The sequence below is a fragment of the Polypterus senegalus genome, chromosome 6 (genome assembly GCF_016835505.1).
Source record: "Polypterus senegalus isolate Bchr_013 chromosome 6, ASM1683550v1, whole genome shotgun sequence".
NCBI lineage: Eukaryota > Metazoa > Chordata > Cladistia > Polypteriformes > Polypteridae > Polypterus > Polypterus senegalus.
Window position 1 is genome coordinate 24,133,898 of NC_053159.1, and position 12,022 is coordinate 24,145,919.

The window sequence follows — 12,022 nt, forward strand, 5'->3', positions numbered from 1 at the left end:
GGTGTCAGGGATGCCGATCTGCTCAGGTCCCCAAAACATTTGAGTAGCGCTCTTAGAAAGAGAAAATCAACAATTTCAGAAATGTCTGCTAATGCACCACGAGAGCAGCAACAAGCCACAGATTTAAAGAACGGGTTTTAATTAACGACAAGAATCAGCAGCAGGTTGGAGGCCCTGACGTAGTTGGTCATCTGTTGGCTCACTCACTTCACATTTCATTTCTGTTTGGGTGCCATTTAAGGAAAGAAATGAAACAATTCAGAGGAACGAGGAAGAAATTCAGGGGAACAAATCTTAAAAAAGAAACTCATTTAAAATGAATTCACAAGACGTTAACAGGCAACACAAACAGGGCACTCATTAAGAAAGGGTTAGAATGAAAACCTGTAGCTACGGTAGTTCTACAAGGCCCCTGCTCCATGCAATTGTGAGCAGTCTTCCTCTTGTATCTTCAAAGACATGGATGTTTGGTTCCTGCCTTCTCCTAGTGCTGATGGGAAACACCTTCACACTCTGCCTTCCATTAAAATCCTTAAAAGGACTTCTTTTATGTTATGTTTTAACACACTCACAAGTATTTGGAATACCTGTACACCTTCTTATCTATACAATTATCTAATCAGCCAATTATGTAGGAGCTGCGCAATGCATAAAACCTTGCATCCATCCATCCATCCATCAATCATCCAATCCGCTATATCCTGACTACAGGGTCACGGGGGTCTGCTAGAGCCAATCCCAACCAACACAGGGCACAAGGCAGGAAACAAACCCCAGGCAGGGCGCCAGCCCACCGCAGATAAAACCTTGCAGATTCAAGTCAATAGCTTCAGTTAATGTTCATATCATAGACCAGAGGGGACAAAAAATATAATCTCAGTGATTTTGACCGTGGCATGATTTCCGGAGCCAGATGTACTGTTTTGAGTATTTCTGTAACTGCTGGTCTCCTGGGATCTTCACACACAACAATCTCTAAAGTTTACTGAGAATGGAGGAAAAAACCTCCAGTTCTGAGGATGGAAATGCCATATTGGTGACAAAGGTAAGAGGAGAATGGCCAGACTTGTTCGAGCTGACAGAGTGGCTGCAGTAACTCAGACAGCCACTTTGCACATTTGTGGTGAGCAGAAAAGTACCTTCGAATGCACAGTACAGTGAACCTTGAGGTGAACGGATGGGCTACAAAAGCAGAACATGACATTGAAGCAGAAAGTGCAGTTTGCAGTGGGCATAGGCTTCACCAACATTGAACAGCTGGAAAAACTGTGCTGGGTCTGATGAATCTCAATTTCTGTTGAAGCAGACCGATGGTAGGATCAGAGTTAGATGCCAACAGCATGAATCCAGTCACCCAGCCTGCCTTGTGTCAAGAGTCCAGGCTGCTGCTGAACGTGGTGCAACGGTGTAGGGAATGTTTTCTTGGCACATTTTGGGCTCATTAATACCAATTAGTTGTTGCTTGAATGCCACAGCCTATTAAAGTATTGCTGCTAATTGTTTGTATTCCTACATGGCCATTTTTAATCCATCTTCTAATGGCTACATCCAGCATGATAATGCACCATAACGCAAAGCAAGACTGGTTTTATGAAACTGACAATAAGTTCAGTGTTCTTCTGTGGTCATCCCAGTCACTGATCTGAATCCAGTAGGACACCATTGGGATGTGTTAGAATGAGATATTTGCAGCATGAATGTCCAGCTGAAAAATCTGTAGAAACTGTACGATGCAATCACGTCAACATGGACCTGAATCTCAAAGGAATGTTTCCATCATATTGTGGAATCCATGCCACAAGGAACTGAGGCTATTTTGAGAGTAAAAGGAGTCCCTACCCAGTATTAGTATAGTGGGTCCTAATAATGTATTCCATGAGTACATAATATGTTACAATGAATTGGATTAAACAGTTTGAGAATTGTATGCTAAAATAAACTACCTGTAGACTGCCCTCTTCTCCAGAGTTGATTCCTATTTAGACTGCCCTCTTGTTTAGAGTCGATTCCTATGTAGACTGCCCTCTTCTCCAGAGTCGATTCCTATTTAGACTGCCCTCTTGTTTAGAGTCGATTCTTATTTAGACTGCCCTCTTGTTTAGAGTCGATTCCTATGTAGACTGATTCCCTGCCCTCTTCTCCAGAGTCGATTCCTATGTAGACTGCCCTCTTCTCCAGAGTCGATTCTAGACTGCCCTCTTGTTTAGAGTCGATTCCTATTTAGACTGCCCTCTTGTTTAGAGTCGATTCCTATGTAGACTGCCCTCTTGTCCTGAGTCGATTCCTATGTAGACTGCCCTCTTCTCCAGAGTCGATTCCTATGTAGACTGCCCTCTTTTCCAGAGTCGATTCCTATGTAGACCGCCCTCTTGTCCAGAGTCGATTCCTATTTAGACTGCCCTCTTCTCCAGAGTCGATTCCTATGTAGACTGCCCTCTTGTCCAGAGTCGATTCCTATTTAGATTGCCCTCTTCTCCAGAGTCGATTCCTATGTAGACTGCCCTCTTTTCCAGAGTCGATTCCTATGTAGACTACCCTCTTGTCCTGAGTTGATTCCTATTTAGACTGCCCTCTTGTCCTGAGTTGATTCCTATTTAGACTGCCCTCTTCTCCAGAGTCGATTCCTATGTAGACTGCCCTCTTCTCCAGAGTCGATTCCTATGTAGACTGCCCTCTTCTCCAGAGTCGATTCCTATGTAGACTGCCCTCTTGTCCTGAGTTGATTCCTATTTAGACTGCCCTCTTGTTTAGAGTTGATTCCTATTTAGACTGCCCTCTTGTCCTGAGTTGATTTTTATGTAGACTGCCAACTTCTCCAGAGTTGATTCCTATGTAGACTGCCCTCTTCTCCAGAGTCGATTCCTATTTAGATTGCCCTCTTCTCCAGAGTCGATTCCTATGTAGACCGCCCTCTTTTCCAAAGTCGATTCCTATGTAGACTGCCCTCTTGTCCTGAGTTGATTTTTATGTAGACTGCCAACTTCTTCAGAGTCGATTCCTATGTAGACTGCCCTCTTTTCCAGAGTCGATTCCTATGTAGACTGCCCTCTTCTCCAGAGTCGATTCCTATGTAGACCGCCCTCTTTTCCAGAGTCGATTCCTATGTAGACCGCCCTCTTGTCCAGAGTTGATTCCTATTTAGACTGCCCTCTTGTTTAAAGTTGATTCCTATTTAGACTGCCCTCTTGTCCTGAGTTGATTCCTATGTAGACTGCCCTCTTCTCCAGAGTCGATTCCTATTTAGACTGCCCTCTTGTTTAGAGTCAATTCCTATTTAGACTGCCCTCTTCTCCAGAGTCGATTCCTATTTAGACTGCCCTCTTCTCCAGAGTCGATTCCTATGTAGACTGCCCTCTTCTCCAGAGTCGATTCCTATTTAGACTGCCCTCTTGTTTAGAGTTGATTCCTATTTAGACTGCCCTCTTCTCCAGAGTCGATTCCTATTTAGACTGCCCTCTTCTCCAGAGTCGTAGACCGCCTCTTGTCCATTCCTATTTAGACTTCTCCAGAGTCTCTATTTAGACTGCCCTCTTTCCAGAGTCGATTCCTATGTAGACTGCCCTCTTTTCCAGAGTCGATTCCTATGTAGACTGCCCTCTTGTCCTGAGTTGATTCCTATGTAGACTGCCCTCTTCTTCAGAGTCGATTCCTATGTAGACTGCCCTCTTCTCCAGAGTCGATTCCTATGTAGACTGCCCTCTTTTCCAGAGTTGATTCCTATGTAGACTGCCCTCTTCTCCAGAGTCGATTCCTATTTAGACTGCCCTCTTCTCCAGAGTTGATTCCTATTTAGACTGCCCTCTTCTCCAGAGTTGATTCCTATTTAGACTGCCCTCTTCTCCAGAGTTGATTCCTATTTAGACTGCCCTCTTGTCCTGAGTTGATTCCTATTTAGACTGCCCTCTTGTCCTGAGTCGATTCCTATGTAGACTGCCCTCTTGTCCTGAGTTGATTCCTATTTAGACTGCCCTCTTGTCCTGAGTCAATTCCTATTTAGACTGCCCTCTTTTCCAGAGTCGATTCCTATGTAGACTGCCCTCTTGTCCTGAGTTGATTCCTATTTAGACTGCCCTCTTCTCCAGAGTCGATACCTATTTAGACTGCCCTCTTCTCCTGAGTTGATTCCTATTTAGACTGCCCTCTTCTCCAGAGTCGATTTCTATGTAGACTGCCCTCTTGTTTAGAGTCAATTCCTATGTAGACTGCCCTCTTCTCCAGAGTCGATTCCTATTTAGACTGCCCTCTTGTCCAGAGTCGATTCCTATGTAGACTGCCCTCTTCTCCAGAGTCCAGATTTTCCTATGATTCTTATGTAGACTGCCAACTTCTCCAGAGTTGATTCCTATTTAGACTGCCCTCTTCTCCAGAGTCGATTCCTATGTAGACTGCCCTCTTCTCCAGAGTCGATTCCTATGTAGACTGCCCTCTTTAGAGTTGATTCCTATGTAGACTGCCCTCTTGTCCTGAGTTGATTCCTATTTAGACTGCCCTCTTCTCCTGAGTTGATTCCTATTTAGACTGCCCTCTTGTCCAGAGTCGATTCCTATGTAGACTGCCCTCTTGTCCTGAGTTGATTCCTATTTAGACTGCCCTCTTGTCCAGAGTGATTCCTATGTAGACTGCCCTCTTGTCCTGAGTTGATTCCTATTTAGACTGCCCTCTTGTTTAGAGTCGATCCTATTCCTATGTAGACTGCCCTCTTCTCCAGAGTGATTCCTATTTAGACTGCCCTCTTCTCCAGAGTGCCCTCTTGATTGATTCCTATTTGAGTGATACCTGCCCTCTTCTCCAGAGTGATTCCTATGTAGACTGCCCTCTTCTCCAGAGTCCCTATTTAGGGTTCTTGATTCCTATTTAGACTGCCCTCTTCTCCAGAGTTGATTCCTATTTAGACTGCCCTCTTGTCCTGAGTTGATTCCTATTTAGACTGCCCTCTTCTCCAGAGTCGATTTCTATTTAGACTGCCCTCTTCTCCAGAGTTGATTCCTATTTAGACTGCCCTCTTTTCCAGAGTCGATTCCTATGTAGACTGCCCTCTTCTCCAGAGTCGATTCCTATTTAGATTGCCCTCTTCTCCAGAGTCGATTCCTATGTAGACCGCCCTCTTTTCCAGGGTCGATTCCTATGTAGACCGCCCTCTTGTCCAGAGTTGATTCTTTTTAGGTACCTATTCCTGCTTAAGAATGTGTCAGCTCCCACAACACTGAGTTGGACTAAGCAGATCTGTTGGATTGATGGCTGAATACCATAATACCAAGCAAAGTGCACAGTGCTACTCTATCACAGCTGCAGAGGTCTCAGTTAAGATTGTGGCTTTATCACTGTATGGAGTTTGAAGGTTCTTTCCATTTCTATGCAGCCATCCTCCAACATCCCAAAGGTTCAGTATGAGTATTAAGTTGAATGGTGAATCCAAATCCATCCTAATTGAGTGAGTGGGGTGTGCATGATGCATTGGTTTCTTGCCAGTGTTTGTTTCTGCCTTGTACTTGATCCCACTGGCTCTGTGTCTTTATGGCCCAGATTTGGAACAACAGGAGACAGAAAATGACTGAAAAATCTTAATATTAAAAAGTCAGTAAATTAAAAAAAAAAAATCTTGGATGTAATCATTTTCACCCTTGTAATTATTATACCTCACACATCATTAAGGTGGTCAAATAAGGATTCTTTGCGTGGTTGCTCGAGTCTTCTGATGTCTGCCTTGGTTACATGATCAGTAACAGACCTCTGGCCATTCGCTCCACGTGGATTTTGCACATCATGGGTTAACTGTTGCTTAGCGACAACATGTAAAGCTCATTAGACCCAAAAGGGCTTTATTCTTTGATAAGGCTTGTTTCACTAGGCTCGTTTCACTATTCATTCTACCCTTGCCATTAGTGTTTCACATGCTTTGGACCCGTGTGTGCCTCTGTGTGTCCGTTTTTTAGATCTGCTCTTTGTTTCTGGTATCCTCTGATTCCTTGCTTGAATATATGTTATGTTTTCTCTCATCCCATTCTGTTTTTTTATCTATTTCTTTCTTGTGTTTTTCTGAGAGTAGTGATTATATTATCAAATACACTTCTAAACAGTGTCAATAATACATTAAAAAGTCACCTGTATTCATTTACAGCTGTTGGTTCATCCTGAGGGAAACAATGGGCACATCATCCAAACACATAAATGACAGACTGATGACCTCACAGCCCTAAGCATTGTTTCAAACTAGTTGGTATATTTTAAAATCAGTCACTAGAAAACATCTGCTAACCTCAGGAGAGCATCTCAGATTTAAACAAAACAAAAAGAATAAAGGCAGAAACAGGGAGAAAAATGTGAAGAGCCAAAGAGTGGCAAATTACAAATAAGGCTTAACAAGAGACAGACTGCTTCCACTTCTGCTTGGCATTGTCCCACCACCCACCTTTTCAAGAAGCAACCCAGAGGACTGCAGGTTCCTGACATACTTGTCTCTCCACCGGCCGTGTGAAGCTCGCTTGGAGTCCCAGTCCTCGGCATCATCTTCATCCACATCCTGAGAGCGGCTCCGAGGCTTGCGTTTTTTGCGGGAGTGGTTTTTCACCTCCCATACCAGCACAAAGTCTGGAAGAGCAAAAGTCATTGTCAACCATCAGCATCTTTACAGTGTCATAACCGTCATCGAATAGCTAAACAAGTTAAAATAGTTAAAAAACTGAATGGCAATGTCATTAACACTCTGCTCTCGCTCTAATTTTCATTGTGTGACCTGAGCAAATCCCAGATTGTAAGTGTCAATATGTGGATTTTTAATAATATATAAAACAAAAAAGTTTAGTATAAGTGTACAGTTGTGGTTGAAAGTTTGTGATCCCTTTAGAATTTTCTATATTTCTGCATAAATATGACCTAAGACATCATCAGATTTTCACTCAAGTCCTAAAAGTAGATAAAGAGAAACCAGTTAAACAAATGAGACAAAAATATTATACTTGGTCATTTATTTATTGAGGAAAATGATCGAATATTACATATTTGTGAGTGGCAAAAGTATGTGAACCTTTGCTTTCAGTATTTGGTGTGACCCCTCTTTGCAGCAATAACTGCAACTAAACTTTTCCGGTAACTTCTGGTCATTCCTGCACACCAGCTTGGAGGAATTTTCGCCCATTCCACCGTACAGAACAGCTTCAACTCTGGGATGTTGGTGGGTTTCCTCACATTAACTGCTCGCTTCAGGTCCTTCCACAACATTTCGATTGGATTGAGATCAGGACTTTGACTTGGCCATTCCAAAACATTAACTTTATTCTTCTTTAACTATTCTTTGGTAGAACGACTTGTGTTCATAGGGTCGTTGTCTTGCTGCATGACCCACCTTCTCTTGAGATTCAGTTCATGGACTGATGTCCTGACATTTTCCTTTAGAATTCTCTGATATAATTCAGAATTCATTGTTCCATCAATGAAGGCAAGCCGTCTTGGCCCAGATGCAGCAAAACAGGCCCAAACCATGATACTACCACCACCATGTTTCACAGATGGGATACAGTAAGGTTCTTATGCTGGAATGCAGTGTTTTCCTTTCTCCAAACATAACGGTTTTCATTTAAACCAAAAAGTTCTTTTTTGGTCTCATCCGTCCACAAAACATTCTTCCAATAGCCTTCTGGTTTGTCCACGTGATCTTTAGCAAACTGCAGACGAGCAGCAATGTTTGGATTGGCTCCAGCAGACCCCTGTGACCCTGTAGTTAGGATATAGCGGGTTGGATGATGGATGGATGGATTGATGGATGATAGGAGTGTTTAAAATTATGGAGGGAAATAGTCCAGTGGATTGAGACTTTTACGTTAAAACGAGTTCATCGAAAACATTGGGACACAATTGGAAACTTGTTAAGGGTACATTTTGCACAAACATTTGGAGGTTTTTCTTTACACAGAAAACCACAGACACATGGAATACGCGACCAAGTAGTGTGGTAAACAGCAGGACTTTAGGGATTTTCAAAACTCGACTTGATATTTTTTTTAGAAGAGTTAAGTGCATAGGACTGGTCGGCTTTGTTGGGCTGAATGGCCTGCTCTCGTCTCGATTGTCCTAATATTCTAATGTTCATTACAGACTGATTTAGACAGAATTCAGACCAGGATGTTTAATGTACATAAATATAAAGTATTACAGTTAGGAAGCCAAACAAAGAATTGTGGGATGAGATTTCCCTTGTGGAGAGTCTTATTGGGCTCACTGTTGTCCACATACAGTTTACAGTGAGACTAAGACTACTAAGAAAGTTAAAAGGGTGTAAAGCTGTGCAATACAATTGATCTAGTACAAATGGAGGAAGGTTATTAAGCCATATAACGCTATATAACGCTATATAACACTATTATACTTGCATGTCCAACCAACATGCCATATGTCTACAGCATGAGGCCTCAGCTGGAATATAATGCATAGCTTTGGTCTTCATATTATCAAAAAAGAAAACAAAAGCATTAGAGAAAGTTCAAAGAAGAGCAAGTCGACTAAATCCAGGAGTGCAGAGTATGAGCTCTGAGGAAAGACTAAAAGAGATTAACCACTTCAGTTTAGTTAGACCAAGGTTAAAAGGAGACAAGATAAGGAGTTCAAAATTATGAAGGAAACTGGCATTGTGGATTCCAAATACAGTGGTACCTCGGTATACGTCTGCTTTGGAATAAGTCCAACTTGGTATACGGTCTATTGGGACACGAAATGCTTTGCTTGGTATACAACCTTTGTTTGGAATACGACTCGCATACTCCCCGTGTTTACCTCTCTCGAGACAAAGCCACGACTGCCCACGAGCGTCAGTTGCTAGCATTCAGTGAACAACCCGCGCTACAACTCTCTGTGAATTTTCACACAGCTTCTGTCAAAGGCCAGTTTTTAAAAGTTTTAAATAATCACCGCGCTCGCGGCTTGGTGAGGGGTCATGGTGGTTGTGTGGCTGTAGCGGTTCTCAGGGCGATTCGTGATGTGGGTGTTTCTCACCTAAGTGCACAGGTGAGAGACCATCTGCATTCGTGATTGTTCCTGGGGCTGCTTATCTTGATAAATAGAAGCGCGAGTCAGCTAGAAGGGGAGGAAAACGAAAGAACGGACAGGAGGTTGAGAGAGAGAGAGAGAAAGAGAGAGAGAGAGAGAGAGAGAGAGAGGTTGAGAGAGAGAGAGAGAAAGAGAGAGAGAAAGAGAGAAAAGAGAGAGAGAGAAAAAGAGAGAGAGAGAGAGAGAGAGAGAGAGAAAGAGAAAAAGAGAGAGAGAGAAAGAAAAAGAGAGAGAGAGAAAAGGAGAGAGAGAGAAAAGGAGAGAGAGAGAGAAAGAGAAAAAGAGAGAGAAAAAGAGAGAGAGAGAGAAAAAGAGAGAGAAAGAGAAAAAGAGAGAGAGAGAGAGAAAGAAAAAGAGAGAGAGAAAGAGAGAGAGCGCACATGCATGAAGTAGGCAGAGTGAAGGTCAGCTGCAAGTAGGGCGACTTGCCTGTTGGGAAGCAGAGGGGCCGCCAGGTAAAAAGGCACCAGGCTTCTTCTTGTTTTTTTTGTTTTTTTTTTAAAGAATGTGTCCTGCTGTATTTTAACCTCATTGTTTTTAAGAAGATTTTTTTCTACTGTTTTTAACCTCCACATTTCACTTCTGATTTTATGGATTATTTATTGGAACTTTGGAGTCTGCACTTCATTTGAACACCTTGTTTTTTGATTGTTTTAATAAAAGCACTTTGCGCTTTTTCACCATCTCCTTTCTTTGTTGTTACCGATGAGGTTAGCAGCGAGGCACATTACCGACGGTGTAGGGTTCAAGGGCTCCACGACAGCAGATGGGAGCATATAGCAAACCCACATCGTCACATTTTGTGTTTTTTCACGTAAATTTGAATTGATTGTTGAAAAGTTGGATGGTGGCACGCATATCCGGGACATGGCTGTTGCATACCGTTTGCCGAGAACGACGGTATCTACGATTGTGAAAAACAGACATTATTAAAAAGTGAGGTAAAATTTTCATTTATTTTATCTAATTGCTTTTATATTTATGTATTTTAGTATTAAGTGTTTAAGTTATTTTATACAACCCCATCAATATATAATATGCCAATAACAATAGGATTTTTTTTCATGGGAACAGGTTAATCATTTTGCCATTATTTCTTATGGGAAAAATTAGTTTGGTATACATCCTGTTTGGTGTAAGTCCAAGGACCTGGAAAGGATTAAGGATGTATACCGAGGTACCACTGTATTACTTTAAAAAATAATTCATCCAAAATGGCAATGGGGAATAGACAGAAGCTAGTTAAAGGATAATTTTGCTCCAATGTTAGAAAGTTTTTCTTCACACAGAAAACCATAAATAGATACTGTATGTGGGATAAACTGTCAAGTAGCACAGTAGGTGGAAGTACTGAGGGGTCCAACAAAACCTGACTCTATCATTTTGCATTGTAGGTTAAGTGAAAAGGGATTGATTGATCAGTTATGCTGGGCTGGATGTCCTGCTCTCATCAAAATTGTTCTTTAGAGGATGAAGGTCCATGACAATTGCAGGGTAACAAAGTGGACAATAGTCTTACTAAAAGCTAATTAATGGAAGGCTGATAGGCCAGTCAGCAATAGGAAATCTCTGAGCGCATGTAATTGTATAGTTGCACCAAATGGACATTTACAGATGATTGATACCAGCTCTGCTCATTAAGTAGGCCTCAGCTCTTTGGGGATTTGAGACGAAACATTCAGGTAGACAGTCAGAGAGAGAGAGAGCGAGAGAGCGATTGGCCACATTCTGGGAAATTATGTTGAAGGACCCCAGAAACAAATAAAATGTTATTCTAATGTTCATTTAATACCATCCATCCATCCAGTATCCAACCTGCTCTATCCTAACTACAGGGTCACGGGGGTCTGCTGGGGCCAATCCCAGTCAACACACAGGGCGCAAGGCAGGAAACAAACCTTGGGCAGGGCGCCAGCCCACCGCAGGGCGTTCATTTAATACCTAGTATATGAATATGGCTTCTTTAAATATAAGCTGTCCTTGAACGTTTGATACACCATGAACCATTTGGAATCATCTAACATTAAGAGTAAGCATGCTGAAGACTAATGAAGTCTGAATACAACTATTAGATGGGTCAAATGAGACCGGAAAAAAAAGACAAAAAATAAGGTGGTACAGGAAAGGGTGGCGTAGAGTGAAACCACATGTGAAACACCAGGGTATGGTAGGAGAGGATGAAACAAATGGGAGGCTTCTGCAATACTAGAAACAGGGCAGTGGTTCTTAACCTGTGGGGCAGGCCGCCCTAGGGGGGTGTGAAGTAACAAAAAGGGGGGCGCGAAGATGTGAAAAAAAGAAAACAAGAAAAAACATCTGTTGAAACCAAAAACAAATGAACTTAAACTACATTCTGATACTAGAACAGTAAATATAGAGTTAGATAAATGTCGATAAAAGTTAAGTAGGTATAATAAAATATGTATCTACATTTCAAAAAAATGTTAGGGGGGGGGTGCGAATAAAACAGTTATGAAAACTCGGGTCGCAAATACTTAAAGGCTGAGAAACGCTGAGTTAGGGGGAGACAAGAAAGAACTGGGCAACAGCAAGTAGGATGAGGTACAAAGACAAATGAAAAGGCAGGTCAAGGCCAGGCAAGGTACGACAGATTGAGACATTCCAAAGCAGAGGAAGACAGGGTAGGGCAGAGTAGGACAAGACATGGCAAAGAAGGTGTCAAGCAACGGTAGGGTAGGACAGTACCTGGTGGAATGGGGCAATGGGACAGCACGAAGCATGGCAGAATCCCAAATTGTAAAAACAAACTTCAAACTGGGAGAATCTATGGTAAAAATCCATCTTTTTTATAGTTCAGTCTCACCACTTCACTTCTCACTTACCAGTTTTTGTTTTGCCATCCCTGAAGTAATTTCCAGTGGGATCCACAGGGCACCTCCCTCTGGTCTCGCACTGTATGAAAATGGGATCATCGTCATCATCGTTGTCGTTTAACTAAAAAAGAAAGAGCAAGTATCTTCAA

General features: G+C 42.2%; 1 protein-coding gene across 2 annotated transcripts in view; it reads right to left on the reverse strand.

The window, feature by feature from the left end:
- The window catches only part of ano11 (anoctamin 11), a 114,189-nt gene that overhangs the window by 94,223 nt on the left and 7,944 nt on the right, over positions 1-12,022 (reverse strand). For both annotated transcript variants that reach the window (XM_039755598.1, XM_039755597.1), the window contains exons 2-3: positions 11,883-11,994; positions 6,410-6,588 (exon numbers count right to left, since the gene is read on the reverse strand). In XM_039755598.1, the coding sequence (XP_039611532.1) occupies positions 6,410-6,588; positions 11,883-11,994 (291 nt within the window). The remainder of the gene's footprint in view (positions 1-6,409; positions 6,589-11,882; positions 11,995-12,022) is intronic.